Source organism: Mobula hypostoma, chromosome 30, assembly GCF_963921235.1.
Source record: "Mobula hypostoma chromosome 30, sMobHyp1.1, whole genome shotgun sequence".
NCBI classification, from domain to species: domain Eukaryota; kingdom Metazoa; phylum Chordata; class Chondrichthyes; order Myliobatiformes; family Myliobatidae; genus Mobula; species Mobula hypostoma.
In genome coordinates, this window is record NC_086126.1 from 12,186,611 (window position 1) to 12,207,015 (window position 20,405).

Genomic DNA, 20,405 nt, shown 5'->3' on the forward strand with positions numbered 1-20,405 from the left:
AATATAAGGTGTTGTTCCTCCACCCCGAGGGTGGCCTCATCTTCGCACAACAGGAGCTCATGGACTGACACGCCGGAACGAGAGCGGGGATCGGAATTAAGATGTTCGGCCACTCTTGGCAGATGGCGCGGAGGTGCTCAACGAAGCGGCCCCCCAATTTGCGACGGGTCTCATTAATGCAGGGGAGGCCACATGGGGAGCACCGGCCGCAATGGACCACCCCAGCAGATGCGCAGGTGAAGTGCTGCCTCGCCTGGAGGGACTGTTTGGGGCCCTGAATGGAGGTGAGGGAGGAGGTGAATGGGCAGCTAGCAGGGATAAGTGCCGGGAGGGAGATTAGTGGGGAGGGACGAATGGACCACGGAGGGAGGGAAAGCGGAAGCAGGAGGGGAGGGTAAAGATATTTTTTTAGTAAAGATACATTCATTGCAGATGCTCAGAAGAGAAATGAGACAACTTTAGTGAAAGATTGGGGAGCTGGCACAGGGGAGAGGGATGAGGATTCCGACAGGTGAGCCATTAATAGTGCCACCAGCCAACGCCGGCTCCTATTTTTCGTACATTCACGGCCCCCTGTGTGTGAGTGGGAGGAGAGGGGCTTGTTTTGCTGTCTTCGTAGGGTTTGGAGGGTTGCGTGCCTCGATGACCCGGAGATCTCTGCTGGCTGGGGTCAGGGCCTTGTGCTTTGACTCCTGGTAGGGTCACCCAAGCCAAGCAGGGTCAAAGGGTAGAGGGCAGACTAAGAGTGGTCCACCGGCCCTCCAGGTTCGGGGCTGACAACCCCGACTGGTCAAACAAAACTGTTACGGAAACAGCAAGGAAGAATCCTTCTACATCTGAGAGCGACGGTATTCCTGAGTCTCCACCCGGGACTTGCGTGACCGACAGGAGTGAAAACTAAGAGGAAGCTACTGACACGACGAAGGAAGCCCTGAACCCCCCCGAGATCCAAAACAGACACAGGGACGGAGGACCTTCATCGCTGCCCTGAACGCCAGTGGCATAACGGGCCGTAACTCACTTCGCCGTTGCTTGCGGGCACGCCATGCTGGGAGCGGAACGATGTGGCGACTCTCGCAGGCCGCCCCCAGCGCACCCCCGGGTCGTGTCGGTCGTTGCGGCAAACGGCGCGTTTCCCTGTCCGCTTTGACGTACACGCGAGAAATAAATCGGAATTCGAGTCCCCTCCCTCAAAACCCCCCACCGAAAACTATAGGACACCCCAAGCGGAGAGGGCGTCAGCGTGACGCGGCTGAAACGAGCAGGCCGGACAGCCCTCCCGACGTTCCCCCCACCCTCCGGCAGGGACCCTGCGCCCATGTCCACACAGTGAGTGGTTAAACTAGCAGCTCTACAAGACACTGCAACAACACCCGTTTCTTTGCCGATATTTTTTTTTCGCTCTGTTAAACCTGTACACGCTTAAGTTAATGTTTAAAAAAAACTCCCGCGGACGGAGTCAGGTCAGTTCTCGCATGGTCACTTTGCAGATGATTCGGGAACGCCGGGGAATGCACTCCAGGTCGAAGTGGCTCTCGTAAACGGTGGGGGAGAGCTTCCAGCGGTTGCCCCGGTAGAGACCCAGGTAGGTGTAGGCGTCGGGCTTGAAGGAGAGCGGGCACTTGATGCCCAGCGAGCGGATGGCAGAGTCTAGGCTCACCACCTGTGCCAGGTCGGTGAAGTCGTCACCGGGGATGCAGATCACGTGCTTGGCGCCCGAGGAGGGGCAGAAGGGGCTGACCTTGGCGGCCGGCAGCTTGCCGTCCAGCACCGCCCGGGCGATGCGCCCCCAGGCCTGGTCGACCTTGAAGCCCGTGTCCAGGTGCATCAGCCACTTGCCGCTCAGCACCCTGCGGTTCAGCGCCAGCTCACTGACCGTCTCGAAGGTGACGGGCCGGCCGCTGGACAGCAGCCTCTCCCAGTCCTCCTGCAGGCCCTCGGCGTCGCCCTGCTCGGCCGGCGGCGAGCAGGTGGGCCCGTAGACGGCGATCCAGCCCACGGGCTCGCCCCCCAGCCCCGGCGCCCCGTACCGGAAGGTGCGGGAGGGCCGGTTGCTGTCCAGCCAGTCGTCGAACTCGGCCCGCGGGGTCTTGCGGCCGTCGAAGACCACCCAGGGGTCCATGTCGGCCGCCATCGACTCCGCCGCGTAGTCGACCGCCTCGCGGGGCTCCCCGGCCGCATCCCCCTCCTCCTCCTCCTCGTGGTCACTCATCCCGCTGGCCTCCAGGCGGTGGGTGTCCTGTGTTAAAGGGAGTGGGAGACAGTGAGCCATGGGCTTTTGGTGGAGGGGGGGGTGGGAGCTGCCGCCTGCTCTGTCCTGTCAGACAGCAGGTCCTCACTCACCCCTCCTCCCGTTCTCTTGACCTCACAATACACCTCATTGTGACTTTGCACCTTCCTGTCTGCCTGCCCCCGTACTTCCCCTGTCTTGTCTTCTGCAGGGCGTACCTAATAAAGTGGCCACTGTCTCCCAGTTCCCCATCAAGTTCAGGCTCAGAAACATCAAATGCTCCTCATCCCTTAGGCCTTCCATAGATTCGCAGAGTCATACAGCACAGAAACAGGCCCTTCGGCCCATCTCATCCATGCTGACCAAGGTTCCCATCTCATCTGAGCCGCTCTCACGATCCGCTTTTGGCCCAGATCCGGCTAAATCCTTCCAATCCATGCAAGAGTCTTGGAAAAGTCATACCTATCCCAACTCACTTCTGGGTAGCTTGTTCAATAATGCGCCCCCAGCCCCCACGTAAAGAAGTTGCTCCTTGAGAATCAGCCTCAAGACCCACACCACCAAAAACAGTTACTACCCTCAACCTTCAGGTTCTTGAACAGAAGGGAATAACTACACTCATCTATTGAGATTTTCCCACAACCAATGATCTCTCTTTAAGGACTCTTTATCTCATGCTCTCATTATTTACTGCCATTTCTTTATAATTGCATTTGCACAGTTTTGTTGTCTTCTGCACTCTGGTTGATCTTTCGTTGATCCTGTTTACAGTTACTATTCTATGGATTTGCTGACTATGCCTGCAGGAAAATGAATCTCAGGGTTGTATGTGGTGACTTGTATGTACTCTGATAATAAAATTTACTTTGAACTTTGTTTAGAGACACAGGGCTTTCCAACGAGCCCAATTACGCCCATATGACCAATTAACCCACTAACCTAGCAAGGCACACAAAATGCTGGAGGAACTCAGCAGGCCAGGCAGCCTCTATGGAAAAGAGTAAACAGTCGACGTTTCGGGCTGAGACCCTTCAACAGGACATACTAAGCTAGACTATTTTCTCCTGGAGAGAAAATTAAAAAATCTGAGGTGCAAAGGGACTTGGGAGTCCTTGAGCAGGATTCTCTAGAGGTCACCTTTAGGGTGGTGAATGCAATTTCACATCCTTTTTGAGAGGACTGGAATATGAAAGCAGGGATGTAACATTCAGACTTTATGACGCACTGGCGAGGCCTCACTTGGGAGTTTTAGGCTCCTTTTCGGAGGAAGAATGCGCTTGACATGACAAGGAGGGTCGTGAAAGTGATTCCGGGATTGAAAGGCTTGTCACGTAAAGAGTGTTTGATGGCTCTGGGCCTGTACTCATTGGATTTTGCAAGAACGAGGGGTGACCTCATCATCAAAACCTATCGAATGTTGAAAGGCCTCAACAAAGTGGATGTGGAGAGGATGTTTCCTATGTGGGTGAAGAGTCTAGGACTAGAGGACACAGCCTCAGAATAGAGGGACGTTCCTTTACAACACAGATGAGGAGGAATTTCTTCAGAGGGTGATGAATCTGTGGAATTTGTTGCCACAGGTGGCTGTGGAGGCCAAGTCATCGGGGATATTTAAGGCAGAGCTTGATAGATTCTTGATTAGTCAGGGCATGGGGGGATACGGGGAGAAGGCAGGAGATTGGGGCTGAGAGGGAAAATGGATCAGCCATGATGAAATAGCAGAGGAGACTCGACGGGCCAAATGGCCTCATTCTCCTCCTATATCCTATGGTCCTAAAACTGTTCATCATGGAGGAGGAAACCCACACGAGTACAGGAAGAAACTCCAGTGGCAAGAAATGGACCTGGCTCATTCTGCATTTGTTTCTGTTTTACCCTGTTCATTGTATGAACAGTATACATACAGTTTACACCGCGACAGTAATTAACCAGTGTAATCCAGTGCACAACTTTGAGTTTACACTGTGACAGTAATTAACCAGTGTAATCCAGTGCACAACTTTGAGTTTACACCGCGACAGTGATTAACCAGTGTAATCCAGTGCACAGCTTTGAGTTTACACTGCGACAGTGATTAACCAGTGTAATCCAGTGCGCAAACTTTGAGTTTACACTGTGACAGTAATTAACCAGTGTAATCCAGTGCACAGCTTTGAGTTTACACTGCGACAGTGATTAACCAGTGTAATCCAGTGCGCAACTTTGAGTTTACACTGTGACAGTAATTAACCAGTGTAATCCAGTGCGCAACTTTGAGTTTACACTGTGACAGTAATTAACCAGTGTAATCCAGTGCACAACTTTGAGTTTACACTGCGACAGTAATTAACCAGTGTAATCCAGTGCACAGCTTTGCGGTTGAGATCCTCCCCGCATCGGGTGGCAACCTTTCGCGTTCGTCTTAGTTTTTTAAAAAACGAGGCCGAGTCGCTGGCTCGACGCTCAGCAAGGCGGGTGGAAAGCGCGCGAGGAGCCGGCCGCTTCAAAGCCGGGACCGCTTGCCCCGGAGTCCGGTGCGGACGCTGCTACGCCGGCTTTGTGGTAGCCAATGAGAAAGTGGCGACCAGGCCTCTAGAACGTGGATGCTTTGACCTCAATCTGCCTGGTTATGAGCCTCACTTGTATTTGTCTCTTTATTGATTGGGATACAGGGCAGGACAGGCCCTTCGAGCCACCGGCCGGCAATCCCTGATTTAATCCCAGCCTAATCACGGGACAATTTATAATCACCAATTAACCTACTAACCGGTCTTTTGGACTGTGGGAGGAAACCGGAGCACCCGGAGGAAACCCAGGCGGTCGCGGGGAGAACGTACACACGCCTTGCGGATGGCACCGGAATCGAACTCCGAAAGTCCCCGAGCTGAAAAAGCGCCGGGCGAACTGCTATGCTACCGTGGCACCCCGACTGAAGCAACTGACCCGCTGGGTTCCATCGGGCTCTCGAAACCCGCTAAACACCATCACACAAATTAATCCGTGATCTACTAAAATGAATCCCGATTAGTGAAATTCGGAATTTAAATCCAATCGATGCAACAACTATCCACTAAATTCTGACTTTAAATCCAATCGACCCAAACAAATTGATCCAACTCTGGAGAAGAGGCGCTCGACAGTCCCGCGGGTGTAGTCCCTTGGTGGAATGGAGACAGTTTTCTGGCTTTTTTAAAAACTTCAAAATACCACACGGTAACAGGACATTCCGGCCCAGCGAGCCTGCTGCCCGATTACACCCATGTGACCAATTAACCTGTCCGCCTGTAGAATATGGGAGGAAACTGGAGCACCCGGAGGAAACCCACGCAGTCACGGGGACAACATACAAACTCTTTACAGGCAGTGGTTGGAATTGAACCCGGGTCGCCAGTACTGTAAACCGTCATGTTGACCACTATGCTACCATCCCCCCCCCACCTCTCTCTCACTCTTCAGTCCACAACGTAGTTACGAACTAATTAATCTAGTAATGAAATTGTGGGCCGAATGGCCAGTCCCGTGCTGTACAGTTCATACTGAGCATTCTACATTGCATTGAAATTGGTTTATCACAGTCAGTGAAAAACTTGTCTTGCATGTTGTTCATGCAGATCAATTCAATACCGTAACACCATAAGATATAGGAGCAGAATTAGACCATTTGGCCCATCGAGTCTGCTGCACCATTTCATCGTGGCTGATCCATTTCCCCCCTCCGCCCCAATCTCCTGCCTTCTCCCCGTATCTCTTCATGCCCTGACCAATCAAGAATCCATGAACCTCTGCCTTAAAGACTTGGACAGATTCACCACTCTCTGGCTAAATGCGCTTATGCCGGCTGGTTTAGCGAGCAGAGCGGCGGACACCCCTGCTGAAATCTGGAGGAAAACACACAGAGGATGCAGAGGGGGATCACAAAGGCGAGGAAAGAGGACCGGGTCAAGACAATAGAGACTTATGGAGAAGAGGAGCTCGGTGGGTAATAAAATGGACGAGTTGACGATGCTAGGCAGGCGTCAGAGAACATTTCGGGAGTGCAGTGTTATGTGTTTTACTGGGGCTGCACGAGGACATACCCGATCAAACTTTTCCATGGAGGGCTTCCAGACCGTTCGTGCTGACCGGAAGTACACTGAGAGCAGTAAGCGTAAAGGAGTTGGGGGCTTACTGTTCTGGTTAACAATGGATGGTGCAATCCTGGTCATATTACGATCGAGGAACGTGTTTGTAGACCAGATATTGAACTTTTTGCTGTTGGACTCTGGCCATATTCCACCGAGATACAACACTGGGCGTCATGGGAGGTTGTCCCTGCCTGTGGCCATCGAACTTTGCAGCTCCTCCCGTGCAGGGTCAGACACCCTGAGCCAGTAGGCTGGTCCTGGACTTATTTCCATTTGGCATAGTTTGCAAATTGTTGTTTGATTGTTTGTGGTTTTCGTATTGCTATATTTATGCTCTATTCCTGGTTGGTGCAGCTGTAAGGAAACCCAATTTCCCTCGGGATCAATAAAGTATACCTATCTATCTATCTAAAGAAATTCCTCTTCGTCTCCCTTCTAAAACAACGCTCCTCTATTCTGAGGCTGTGTCCTCTGGTCTTACGACTCCCCCACCACAGGAAACATCCTCCCCACATCCACTCTATCGAGGCCTTTCTCCATTTGATAGTTTTCAATGAGGTCACCCCTCATTCTTCTGAATTCCAGAGCCATCAAACGCTCTTCACATGACAAAAATGCACGGTGCTTTGAGGTAGAACAATGGCAGAATGCAGAACGAGGTTGAGATATAGACATTAAGAAAGAGGATGTGCTGGAACTTTTGGAAAGCATCAAGTTGGATAAGTCTCTGGGACCGGATGAGATGGACCCCAGGCTACTGTGGGAGGCGAGGGAGGAGATTGCTGAGCCTCTGGAGATGATCTTTGCACCATCAATGGGGACGGGAGAGGTTCCGGAGGATTGGAGGGTTGCAGATGTTGTTCCCTTATTCAAGAAAGGAAGTAGAGATAGCCCAGGAAATTATAGACCAGTGAGTCTTAATTCAGTGCTAGATAAGTTGATGGAAAAAGATTCTGAGAGGCAGGATTTATGAACATTTGGAGAGGCATAATATGATAACAGGATAGGTCCAAATCAGCATGGACTTACGAAGGGGAAATCGTGCTTGACTAAAATTCTGGAATTTTTTGAGGATGTAACTATGAAAATGGTCAAGGGAGAGCCAGTGAATGTGGATGTAGTGTAACTGGACTTTCAGAAAGCCTTTGATAAAGTCCCAGATAGGAAATTAGTGGGCAAAATTAGGGCACATGGTATTGGGGGTAGAGTACTGACATGGACTGAAAATTGGCTGGCTGACAGGAAACAAAGAGTAGCATTTTACGGGTCCCTTTCGGAATGGCAGATGGTGGGTGACCAGTAGGGTACTGCAGGGTTCAGTGCTGGGACCGCAGCTGTTTACAATATAAATGATTTAGATGAAGGGATTAAAAGTAACATTAGCAAATTTGCCAATGACACAAAGCTGGGTGGCAGTGTGAAATGTGAGGAAGATGTTATAAGAATGCAGGGTGACGTGGACAGGCTGGGTGACTGGGCGGATGCATGGCAGATGCAGTTTAATGTGGATAAATGTGAGGTTATCCACTTTGGTGGTAAGAACAGGAAGGCAGATTATTATCTGAATGGAGTCAAGTTAGGAAAAGGGGAAATACAATGAGATCTAGGTGTTCTTGTACATCAGTCACTGAAAGCATGCATGCAGGTACAGTAGGCAGTGAAGAAAGCTAATGGCATGCTGGCCTTCTTATCAAGGGGAATTGAGTATAGGAGCAAAGAGGTCCTTCTGCAGCTGTACAGGGCCCTGGTGAGACCACACCTGGAGTATTGTGTGCAGTTTTGGTCTCCAAATTTGAGGAAGGACATTCTTGCTATTGAGAGAGTGCAGCGTAGGTTCACAAGGTTAATTCCCGGGATGGTGGGACTGTCATATGTTGAAAGATTGGAGCGACTAGGCTTGTATACACTGGAATTTAGAAGGATGAGAGGGGATCTGATTGAAACATGTAAGATTATTAAGGGACTGGACATGCTGGAGGCAGGAAGCATGTTCCCGCTGATGGGTGAGTCCAGAACCAGAAGCCACAGTTTAAGAATAAGGGGTCGGCCATTTAGAACGGAGTTGAGGAAAAACTTTTTCACCCAGAGAGTGGTGGATATGTGGAATGCTCTGCCCCAGAAGGCAGTGGAGGCCAAGTCTCTGGATACTTTCAAGAAAGAGATGGATAGAGCTCTTAAAGATAGCAGAATCAAAGGTTATGGGGATAAGGCAGGAACTGGATACTGATTGTGGATGATCAGCCATGATCACAGTGAATGGCGGTGCTGGCTCAAAGGGCCGAATGGCCTACTCCTGCACCTATTGTCTATTAGGAATAGTCAGCATGGCTTTGTCAAAGGCAGGTCGTGCTTTACAAGCCTGATTGAATTTTCTGAGGATGTGACTGAATACATTGATGAAGGTAGAGTAGTAGATGTGGTGTATATGGATTTCAGCAAGGCATTTGATAAAGTATCCCATTCAAGGCTTATTGAGAAATTAAGGAGGCATGGGATCCAAGGGAACCTTGCTTTCTGGATCCAGAATTGGCTTGCCCACAGAAGGTTGTAGATGGGTCATATTCTGCATGGAGGTCGGCGACCACTGGATGCCAAGGTTGGAGGTGTTGTGGATAGTGTGAAGGGCTGTCAGAGGTTACAGCGGGACATTGATAGGATGCAAAACTGGGCTGAGAAGTGGCAGATGTAGTTCAACCCAGATACGTGTGAGGTGGTTCATTTTGGTAGGTCAAATATGATGGTAGAATATAGTATTAATGGCAAGACACTTGGCAGTGTGGAGGATCAGAGGGATCTTTGGGTCCAAGTCCATAGGACACTCAAAGCTGCTACACGGGTTGACTCTGTGGTTAAGAAAGCATACGGTGCATTGGCCTTCATCAACCGTGGGATTAAGTTTAAGAGCCGAGAGGTAATGTTGCAGCTATATAGGACCCTGGTCAGACGCCACTTGGAGTACTGTGCTCATTTCTGGTCACCTCACTACAGGAAGGATGTGGAAACCATAGAAAGGGTGTAGAGGAGATTTACAAGGCTGTTGCCTGGATTGGGGAGCATGCCTTACGAGAATAGGTTGAGTGAACTTGGCCTTTTCTCCTTGGAGCGACAGAGGATGAGAGGTGACCTGATAGAGGTGTATAAGATGATGAGAGACATTGATTGTGTGGATAGTCAGAGGCTTTTTCGCAGGGCTGAAATGGCTAGTACGAGAGGGCATGGTTTTAAGGTGCTTGGAAGTAGGTACAGAGGAGATGTCAGGGGTAAGTTTTTTACGCAGAGAGTGGTGCGTGCGTGGAATGGGCTGCCGGCGACGGTGGTGGAGGCGGAGACAATAGGGTCTTTTAAGAGACTTCTGGATGGCTACATGGAGCTCAGAAAAATTGAGGACTCTGGGTAGGCCTAGGTAATTCCTAAGGTGAGGACATGTTCAGCACAGTATTGTGGACCAAAGGGCCTGTATTGTGCTGTAGGTTTTCTATGTTTCTATGAGGTGTAACAAGGTCAAAATGGCTAACAAAACTGTCTGTTCCGTCTGCACAACCTCCCTATCCCTCCATTCCCTGCACATAGAAGCACAGAATGGCACAACACAGAAACAGGCCATTCGGCCCACAATGTTGTGCTATCCCAGCTAAAAAGCCAATCCAAAACACCCAAACACTAATCCCTCCTACCTACACCGTGTCCAGATCCCTCCATCTTCCTCACATCCATGTGCCTATCCAAACGTCTCTTAAAAGCCTCTAACGTACTTGCCTCTACCAGCACACCAGACATCCAACACTCTCTGAGTAAAACACTTACCCCTCTCACCTTCAATGCATGCCCTCTGGTATTAGACATTTCAACCCTGGGAAACAGATGCTCCCTGTCCACTCTATCTATGCCTCTCATAATCCTGTAAACCTCGATCAGATCTCCCCTCAGCCTCCGGCTCTCCAGAGAAAACAACCCAAGTTTATCCAGCCTCTCATGATAGCACACGCCCTCTAAACCAAGCAGCACCCTGGTAAACCTCCTCTGCGCCCTCTCCAAAGCCCCAACATCCTTCCTATAGTGGGGCAACCAGAACTGGACACAATACTCCCAATGTGGCCCAACCAGAGTTTTATAAAGTTGCAACATAACCTCTTGACTTTTGAACTCAATCGACTAATAGAGGCAAGCGTTCCACAAGCCTTCTGAGCCACATTATCGACCTGTGAGACCGCTTTCAAGGAGCTATGAACCCGGATCCCATTGTCTTGAATTGATTGTATTTATCTTCACCACCTCCCCGGCCAATGCACTGGAAGTGTCCACTATGCTGTCTTTAAAAGAACTTGCCCAGCACAACTCCTCTGAGCTCTCCCCCCTCACCTTAAGTGCTTGCTCTCCTGAATTTGTTCCTACAGAACTACGGAGATTATTCTTGCAAAGATACGCAAAACACCAAGTATTTACAAGACGGTGAGCAATTTCAAATTAAAATCTGATTATTGCTGTCTATAAAACAGTCAATTCGCCGGGGAGCCCACCGTTTGCGGAAAACCCCGCGATTCTCATCGTGACCGCGTTCTCCCTCTCCGAGGAACTCGAGCATGAACGTATCCCCAGAACAGCCCTCGACCGCCTGCCGCCAGGACCAGCGAAGGGCCACCTTGGCCGGGCTCAGGAGCAAGGTCACCAGTAGGCCTGCCGAGCAACCCACCCCCTTCCCTACTGGGTGCCTGTATATCGGGAGCACGGGGCCGAAGTGTAACCAGCCCCTTCAGATATTCAAACAGGGGCTGCAACCTCTCACAGTCCATACAGACATGGTACACCCACTCCTCTGGTCATTGGGTGGACAAGTGGACGGGGTGTCACTTAAAAACTTATTCCATGGTACTGCCCAATGCAACACCTTCCACCACGAGTCCCCGATGTAGAGCATAAAGAGGTTTCTGCTGGGGACCACCCTTGCCCTCCAGCATTAGAAATGTTGACCTTGTCTATTCTATCTACGCCTCTGATGTTTTCGAAAACTTCCATTAGGCTGAGCCGCTGAGAAAGGGGTGATGCGGTGGTGTAGCGGTCAGCACGACGGTTTACAGTACCGGCGACCCGGGTTCGATTCCCGCAGCTGCCTGTAAGGAGTTTGTATGTTCAAACCCGTGACCGCGTGGGTTTCCTCCGGGTGCTCTGGTTTCCTCCCACAGTCCAAAGGCGTAGGTTAATTGGCCATTGTAAATTGCCCTGTGATTAGGCTAGGGTTAAATTGAGGGATTGCTGGGCGGCGCAGCTCGAAGTGGGGAAGAGCCTATTCCGTGCTGTATTTCAATAAAATAATTTTTTTGAAAAGCCAAGTTTGTCAAATCTCTCTCTACAGCAATGTACACTTAATACCAGTAAACCTCTCCTAAACCCTCTCCAAAGCCTCAACATCCTTCCTATACATGGTGGGGCTCGAAATACTCCCCGATGTGGCCACACCAGAGTTTTACAAAGTTCAAAGGGGAAGGGAACGTCGACTCAGACCATGAGAGGCTTGCGTCAGGCATTTCCATGCCTTACAAGGTGCAGATTGGAAGTCTGTGTGGGGCGCCACTCCTCACACAGACACTAGAGCAATGTGTGATTAAGTGCCTTGCTCAAGGACACAAACACGCTGCCACAGCTGAGGCTCGAACTAGCGACCTTGGGATCACTAGACGAACGCCTTAACCACTTGGTCACATGCTCACACAAAGTTCAAAGGTTCATGCAGACCCGTCTTCTCCAGATAGTCACAGAATACAGAAAAGCTTACAAGTAGTTGAAAGGAAGACATCAACTCCGCCCATTGCACAAAAAGAAAAAGCAAAAACTCCCCCCCAACCCTTTCCTCGCACAGAAACCAACAGAGCACCCAAAGTTGCAACGTAACTTCCTGACTGCTGAACTCAGTGTCTCGACTAATGAAGCTAGGCTCGCCACGTGCCTACTTTACCGCCCCAGCAGCCTGTGCGCCTGAGAGCTAAGGACTTGGACGCCAAGATCCCTCTACCAGCATTTGATCTCTCAAACTGGGACGGCACAGTGTGGAGGCCCAGTGGCTGTGGACTCTATTTGGGGAACTCTGAGGTTCATGCAGCATGTGTTTCTGGATTCTACTTGCTCCTTAGCCACAGGCCCCGGGGGTAGGAGGGGAGAAGAGGGGCCTGTCTCCCTAGCAACAAGACCCCGGGGGGGGGGCGAGGAGGAGAGAGGGCCTGTCCCTAGCAACTGGGGTGGGGGAGAGAGGACCAGTCTCCCCAGCAACATGTCCCGTGGAGCAGAGGACCCGTCTCCCTAGCAACGGGCTGGGAGGAGGGTGTACTCATCTCTCTAGCAACGGGCCCTGGGTGGAGTCTGTACTCGTCTCCCTAACAACAGGCCCTGGGTGGCGAAGCGAGAGAGGGCCCGCCCCTAGCAACATGCTGGAGGGGAGGGGGAAGAGAGAGGACCCGTCTCCCTAGCAACGGGGGTGGGGGTGGGAGGAGGAAGGGAGACGGAGAGAGAAACAACCTGTCTCTCTAGAAACAACCCCTGGGGGAGGAGGGGCGTCACTCTAGCAACAGACTTTGGGGTAGGAGCGGGAGCCCCTGTCTCCCTAGCAACAGGGGGTAGGAGCGGGAGCCCCCGTCTCCCTAGCAACAGGCCCCGGGGGTAAGAGCGGGAGCCCCCGTCTCCCTAGCAACAGGCCCCGGGGGTAAGAGCGGGAGCCCCCGTCTCCCTATCAACAGGCCCCGGGGGGTAGGAGCGGGAGCCCCCGTCTCCCTAGCGACAGGCCCTGGGGTTAAGAGCGGACTCCCGTCTCCCTAGCAACCGGACCCGGGGGCGTCACCCTAGCGAGAGCCAGGCTATTACCGAGGCCTTTCCTCCCTCTCGTCCCCCCCGGTTCCCACCCTCCATCCCCACGTCTCACCGTTCCTCTTCCTGTCTCTTCGCTTCCCTCGGGCGGGAGGCCCCTCCTACCCGCCGGCGGAGGAGGCAGAGTCGGCACACCGGTGAGGGGGCGGAAAAACGGGCCGCGGCCGGACAGGCAAACGGGCTGGCCGCCTACCTCCCCACTCTGCGCGCCGGCCCGCCCCGGAGGACCCTGCGCCGCCCCGCTGACGTCAGGGAGCCCGAGCCCCGCAGCCAGAGGCCGAGATGCCGTCGAAGAAGAAGAAATACAACGCGCGGTTCCCGCCGGTGAGTCCGGGGTCGGGACATGTCCCGGGGGTGGGGGGTCCGGTACTGCGGCTCCCGCCGGGGTAGGGAGTCCGGTATCGCGGTTCCTGCCGGTGAGTCCGGGGCCAGAGCCGGTGTCCGGGGTGGGGACATGTAGCGGGGGTGGGGGGTCCGGTACTGCGGCTCCCGCCGGGGTAGGGAGTCCGGTATCGCGGTTCCTGCCGGTGAGTCCGGGGTCGGGACATGTCCCGGGGGTGGGGGGTCCGGTACTGCGGCTCCCGCCGGGGTAGGGAGTCCGGTATCGCGGTTCCTGCCGGTGAGTCCGGGGCCAGAGCCGGTGTCCGGGGTGGGGACATGTAGCGGGGGTGGGGGGTCCGGTACTGCGGCTCCCGCCGGGGTAGGGAGTCCGGTATCGCGGTTCCTGCCGGTGAGTCCGGGGTCGGGACATGTCCCGGGGGTGGGGGGTCCGGTACTGCGGCTCCCGCCGGGGTAGGGAGTCCGGTATCGCGGTTCCTGCCGGTGAGTCCGGGGTCGGGACATGTCCCGGGGGTGGGGGGTCCGGTACTGCGGCTCCCGCCGGGGTAGGGAGTCCGGTATCGCGGTTCCCGCCGGTGAGTCCGGGGTCGGGACATGTCCCGGGGGTGGGGGGTCCGGTACTGCGGCTCCCGCCGGGGTAGGGAGTCCGGTATCGTGGTTCCTGCCGGTGAGTCCGGGGCCAGAGCCGGTGTCCGGGGTGGGGACATGTAGCGGGGGTGGGGGGTCCGGTACTGCGGCTCCCGCCGGGGTAGGGAGTCCGGTATCGCGGTTCCTACCGGTGAGTCCGGGGTCGGGACATGTCCCGGGGGTGGGGGGTCCGGTACTGCGGCTCCCGCCGGGGTAGGGAGTCCGGTATCGCGGTTCCCGCCGGTGAGTCCGGGGTCGGGACATGTCCCGGGGGTGGGGGGTCCGGTACTCCGGCTCCCGCCGGGGTAGGGAGTCCGGTATCACGGTTCCCGCCGGTGAGTCCGGGGTCGGGACATGTCCCGGGGGTGGGGGGTCCGGTACTGCGGCTCCCGCCGGGGTAGGGAGTCCGGTATCGCGGTTCCTGCCGGTGAGTCCGGGGCCAGAGCCGGTGTCCGGGGTGGGGACATGTAGCAGGGGTGGGTTCGTGCCGGTGAGTCCGGCGTGGGGACAGGTCCCGGTGTTGGGGGGGTCCCGTACTGCGGCTGCCGCTGGTGTCTGGGATGGGGACATGTCCTGGGGCTGGGGGTTCGGTACCGTGGTTCCTGCCGGTGAGTCTGGGGTCCGGGGTGGGGATCCAGTACCGCGGCTCCCGCCGGTGAGTCCAAGAACTGGTGTGTGGGGTCTGGGTACTGGGACATGAACTAGTGGGGTGAGAGGGGAATGCGTCGGGGTACCGCTTCCCACCGGTGGGTCCAGTCGGGGGGCGGGGTGGTGAGTACACCATGGGTTGGGGTGGGTGTCCGCCCTGTTTGTCTGGATCTGGTGGTGGTGGGGGGGTGGAGGTTGCCGCCGTTTTCTGCCAGTGAACACGGGTCATCCCGGGGATGGGGGTTCCTGGCGTGGAGTCGGGGGTCGGTGGTCGGTGAGGAAGGGTGTGCATAGAGTGGCGTTTGTGTAACGGGCAGTGGGATAGGGGACCAGGAGAGGTCACTAGCCAGAGGCCTGGGTGGCAGGAAGAGGCCGGGTGGAGGGTGGTGGGATAGGTGCCTCATTGGGAGCAAAATGGTGAGGAACCCAAAGAATATCCCAGTGGGGTGGGGTGATTGCAGACTCCAGGGTGGTGTGGAGGGGGTGGATCCCACTAGGACGATTATATCCCCTTTGGTGGCAAAAACAGGAAAACAGATTATTATCTGAATGGTGGCCGATTAGGAAAAGGGGAGGGGCAACGAGACCTGGGTGTCATTATACACCAGTCATTGAAAGTGGGCATGCAGGTACAGCAGGCGGTGAAAAAGGCGAATGGTATGCTGGCATTTATAGCGAGAGGATTCGAGTACAGGAGCAGGGAGGTACTACTGCAATTGTACAAGGCCTTGGTGAGACCACACCTGGAGTATTGTGTGCAGTTTTGGTCCCCTAATCTGAGGAAAGACATCCTTGCCATAGAGGGAGTACAAAGAAGGTTCACCAGATTGATTCCTGGGATGGCAGGACTTTCATATGATGAAAGACTGGATCGACTAGGTTTATACTCGCTGGAATTTAGAAGATTGAGGGGGGATCTTATTGAAACATATAAAATCCTAAAGGGATTGGACAGGCTAGATGCAGGAAGATTGTTCCCGATGTTGGGGAAGTCCAGAACGAGGGGTCACAGTTTGAGGATAAAGGAGAAGCCTTTTAGGATCGAGATTAGGAAAAACTTCTTCACACAGAGAGTGGTGAATCTGTGGAATTCTCTGCCACAGAAAACAGTTGAGGCCAGTTCATTGGCTATATTTAAGAGGGAGTTATATATGGCCCTTGTGGCTAAAGGGATCAGGGGGTATGGAGAGAAAGCAGGTACAGGGTTCTGAGTTTAATAATAAGCCATGATCATACTGAATGGCGTTGTAGGCTCGAAGGGCCGAATGGCCTACTCCTGCACCTATTTTCTATGTTTCTATGAGTGGGGGTGTGGGCACTGATGCAGTGATTGGAAGGGGCGTGGGGAGCCTGGAGGGGCCACAGGTACGATGAAAGCGGTTCTACAGGCATGTAGGTACATTCTGTAATCTGCAGGAAGAATTCCTGGAGGGGAGGCTGTGTTGGGAAACGGAGGTATGTAGAGACCCTGGAGGGTCATTCAGCGAGACCCTGACAGCCCGGTCTGAGAAGGGAGATGCGTGCGGTCGCGGGCTGCCGACCTGGGGGGGAGGGAAATGGTTTCTTATCGTCCCTGATACCGAGATACAGAGAAAAGCTCACCTCACAAATCAAATCAGTGAGGTAGAAGGAAGCACAATAAGAATGCAGAATAAAGTGTTAACAGTTTCAGAGAGAGTGCAGGTATATGATAAGGTGCAAGATCATAATGAGGTAGATCGTGAGGGCAAGAGTCTCTCTTGCCATCTGTGCTTTTTGCTATTTGCGCAATTTGGATTTTTTTTTTGAACGGGTTCCATTGTTTTCTGTCTTTCGTGGCTGTCCGTGGGTAGACGAATCTCAGGGTTGTACACTGCATACGTACTTTTGACAATAAATGTACTTTGAATCCTTCGAAGAGCCTTCTAAAAGCAGGGTAAAAGCTGTCCTGCAGCCCGGCGGTACGTACTGTCGGACGTCTATCTTCTGCCTGATGGCAGGGGCGAGCTGTGGAAAGACCCTGGGGGAGAGGAGAGAATGTCTGGGGTGGGTGGGGTCCTTTATTGCATTGACTGCTTTACCTGGGCAGCTGAGGGTTCCTGCTTCCTACGGGTAAGAGGGTGGGGGCGGGGTCAGGGGGCTTGGTGGGTTGAATTTCTGGAACAGAGAGATGGGCAGTCTGGGTGTAAGAGATAGGAGCAGAATGAGGCCGTTCAGCCCATCGAGTCTGCTCCGGCATTTCATCGCGGCTGATTTATTGTCCCTTTCAACTCCACTCCCCTGCCTTCTCCCCATAACCTTTGATGCCCCGACTAATCAAGAACCTATCAGCCTCCATTTTAAATGCACCCAATGACCTGGCCTCCACAGCTGTTTGCGGCAACGAATTCCACACATCCACCACTCCTCATCTCTGTTCTCAAGGGGCATTTTGTTTATTCTGAGGCTGTACACTGAGCGCCGAGGCTCCCCAACTGTTAGAAACGTCCTTTCTACGTCCGGTCTAACCAGGCCTTTTAACATTCGATAGGTTTCAGTGGGATTTCCTCTCGTTATTGTAAACTCCAGTGAGTACAGGCCCAAAGCCATCAAACAGTCTTCATAGGTTAACTCCTGAAACCGCTTTGGTTCTGCTGCTGCCCCTGGAGTCCTCAGAGCTGACAGCCCACTGTCCTTGTGTGCCTTAGCTTCGTACTTCGCAGAGCAGAAGAAAGAGGGGGTTATCGCATTGAAACCTATCAAATATTGATAGAGTGGACGTGGAGCAGGTATTTCCAATAGCGAGAGAGTCTAGGACCGGAGGGCACAGGCGAATGTCCATTTAGAACGGAGGTGAGGAATTTCTTTAGCCGGAGGTGGGGAGGGGGGATGTGGTGGTGGGGAGTGAATCTGTGGAATTCCTCGCCACGTGTGGCTGTGGAGTCCAAGTCATGGGTCTATCTAAAGCGGAGCTTGATAGGACAGCGAAAGCCCCACACGCACACGAAGACGGGCAACACACAGAGTATAAATTATACTCAAATTACGCCAAGGAAACAGAGAGTGAAAACAGTAGCTGACGGTAATCAGTGTCCACTGTGTCCACAGTCGTCATCACCATAAGGTGCCATGCTCAGTTTGGGCTTTGACTGCCATGGCCCACACACTCCTGTTTCGGGTCAAGTGGATCAATTCATTGGTATTCATTTCCAGTTCTCTGGCTGCTGTCTCCATCATCATTTGTCTTTGTCTTCCTCTTGCTTTCTTCCCTCAATCTTTCCCATAATTACCGTGCATTCTAACTCCTCTTTCCTAATCACATGTCCAATGAAGTCACGTTGCCTTTTCATGATCTCATACGTTATTTCTCTTTTCGTGTTTGCCCTGTTCATGACATCCTCGTTAGATATTCGTTTTGTCCATGATATTCTTGGCATCCTCCTCAAAAACCACATCTCTGCTGCTTCAATTTGTTTCCTCATGTTACTAGATATTGTCCAACATTCTGAGCCATATAACGTAACTGGATAAACGTAACATTTCAGTACTCTGAGGCGGGTTGTCATGCCTAGTTTAGTATTGGTCAGTATACTCTTCATTCTCGTAAAGGTGTCTTTTGTCATCCCTATTCTTCTTTTGATGTCCATGTCACACCTGTCATCTGATGTCACCCAGCTTCCTAAGTAGCAAAAGTTCTGTACTTGTTTTATGTCTTCTCCGTTTATTCTCAGTCTGCAGATAGGATTCTCCTTCTTTTTGGATATCACCATACATTCTCTCCTTTTGCAATTGATAGATAGACCCATTTTTGCACTTTCTTCAACAATTATATGAATTTTGTAGTTCTTCCTCTGTACTTGCAACTAACACAGTGCCATCCGCAATTCTGAAATTATTGATGTTTTCACCGCCAACTTTGATTCCCAAGATGTCTCTTTTTTTGTAATATTGTTTTACTGTACACATTAAACAAATCAGGGGAGAAAACACTCCCTTGCCTAACGCCTCTCTTGATTTTCATAAACTGACTCACTTCTCCATCTATTCTTACAGTGGCAGTTTATTCCCAGTACAGATTTTTGAATAGGCAGAGGTCTTTTGAATCTAGATCTTGAGTTTCCTGTAATATTTCAAATAACTTACTGTGCTTCACTTCATCAAATGCTTTTGTGTAATTGATAAAACAAACAAACAAATCTTTTTGCACTTGAATAGCTGGTTCTGATAGTATCCTTAACATCAAAATCGTGTTTCTTTTACCTTTGTCTTTCACAAAACCACATGGATCTTTACCTATTTCAGCTTGTATCTTACTTTTAGCTCGTCATCATTGTTGTACCTGGGAGAAAATTCAGTTTTGAATCCAGTAACGCATCTAGACCAGATGGCCACCATATTAGATGCCTCCGAAAGTAGCCTGAGCTTATGTTCCTGACCTTCTGCTACTGTGGCGTATCCATTTCAAGGGTGGGCATGTTGCACGTTCAACCACAGTTGTAATGTGTGGTTATTTGAGTTCCTGTCGTCTCCCTGTCAGCCTGAACCCAGTCTGGCCATCCCCCTCTGACCTCTCTCAGTGACGAGGCATTTTCGCCTGCAGAACTGCCGCTCACTGGATGTTACGATGCGCCCCCGACAGGGCACCAGGTGTCCGACTTCCAATGTTTCAGGAGCCCTCCTCCGACCTTCACTCGGGCCACTTTATGAGGTACTTCGTGTATCTAATAAAGTGGCCCCTGAGTGTAAGTCTGGGTCCTCTGCAGCTGTAACCCATCCTCATCAAGTTCAGAGGTGCTCTTCTGCACACCACCGTTGTAACGCGTGGTTATTTGAGTTACTGTCAGCTTGAACTGGTCTGGCCGTTCTCGAATCAAACCAAATCAAGTTTAACTATCATTTAAACCATACATAGATACAGCTGATCGAGACAGCGTTCCTGTGGGGCCAAGGTGCAAAGCATTCAAAATGGCAAGCAACTACTCAAAAATAGCGAGCAGCGTAATTCAAAATAGCAAGCAAAGACGCATATTCACTCAAAAAAAACGATATGTGAGGTCATTCTTACCCTCGGTCACTGGGCTCTATAATGAGTCAACCTATAGACAGGGAAGTGGTGACCCTTCCTGTTAGGCTGTTTGAGGTAACTTATTTTTTATTCTTTCTTCTCTTCAAATATTTGTATGTCTGTACACTTGTAATGCTACTGTGACATTGTAATTTCCTTTGGGATCAACAAAGTATATCTATCTACCCAATGTTCTTAGAGTAAAATTGTCTTTGGATCGTAAAATAACAAATTTTACAAACAAAAGAGCACTTTTGGTTGGCCCCCGAGAAGCCGCTGCATTCACTTTCTCCCCAACCTCTCTCATTAACATTTTCATCCTCAGAACTGCCGCTCACTGGATTTTTTTTCCCCCTGCACCATTCTCTGTAAATTCTCGAGTCTGTTGTGCGTGAAAATCCCAGGAGGTCAGCAACTTCTGAGATACTCAAACCATCCCATCTGGCACCAACAACGAAAGTCACATAGATCACGTTTCTTCCCCCATTCTGATGTTCGGTCTGAACAACAACTGAACCTCTTGACCACGTCGTCGTGCTTTTATGTGCAAGTGTCCCTAATCAAGTGGCCACTGAGTGTGCAT

The 20,405-nt window shown here is 52.0% G+C and overlaps 2 protein-coding genes across 2 annotated transcripts in view; one reads left to right on the forward strand and one right to left on the reverse strand.

Annotated features, from left to right (window-relative positions):
* Nucleotides 1-1,382: 1,382 nt before the first annotated feature.
* c30h11orf68 (chromosome 30 C11orf68 homolog) lies at nucleotides 1,383-13,369 on the reverse strand. The gene is made up of 2 exons (XM_063036617.1): nucleotides 13,241-13,369; nucleotides 1,383-2,239 (listed from the first exon to the last, which is right to left on the reverse strand). The coding sequence occupies exon 2, from the start codon at nucleotides 2,210-2,212 to the stop codon at nucleotides 1,460-1,462; it is 753 nt and encodes a 250-aa protein (XP_062892687.1). The 5' UTR covers nucleotides 2,213-2,239; nucleotides 13,241-13,369; the 3' UTR covers nucleotides 1,383-1,459.
* drap1 (DR1-associated protein 1 (negative cofactor 2 alpha)) overlaps nucleotides 13,353-20,405 on the forward strand; it is a 30,520-nt gene continuing 23,467 nt past the window's right edge. Inside the window, exon 1 of the mRNA XM_063036618.1 lies at nucleotides 13,353-13,509. Within this exon, the coding sequence (XP_062892688.1) occupies nucleotides 13,468-13,509 (42 nt within the window). The 5' untranslated portion in view covers nucleotides 13,353-13,467. The remainder of the gene's footprint in view (nucleotides 13,510-20,405) is intronic.

Coding starts and splice junctions, on each gene's coding strand:
- c30h11orf68 (XM_063036617.1), bottom strand. CDS start 2,212: ATGAGTGACCACGAGGAGGAGGAGGAGGGGGATGCGGCCGGGGAGCCC.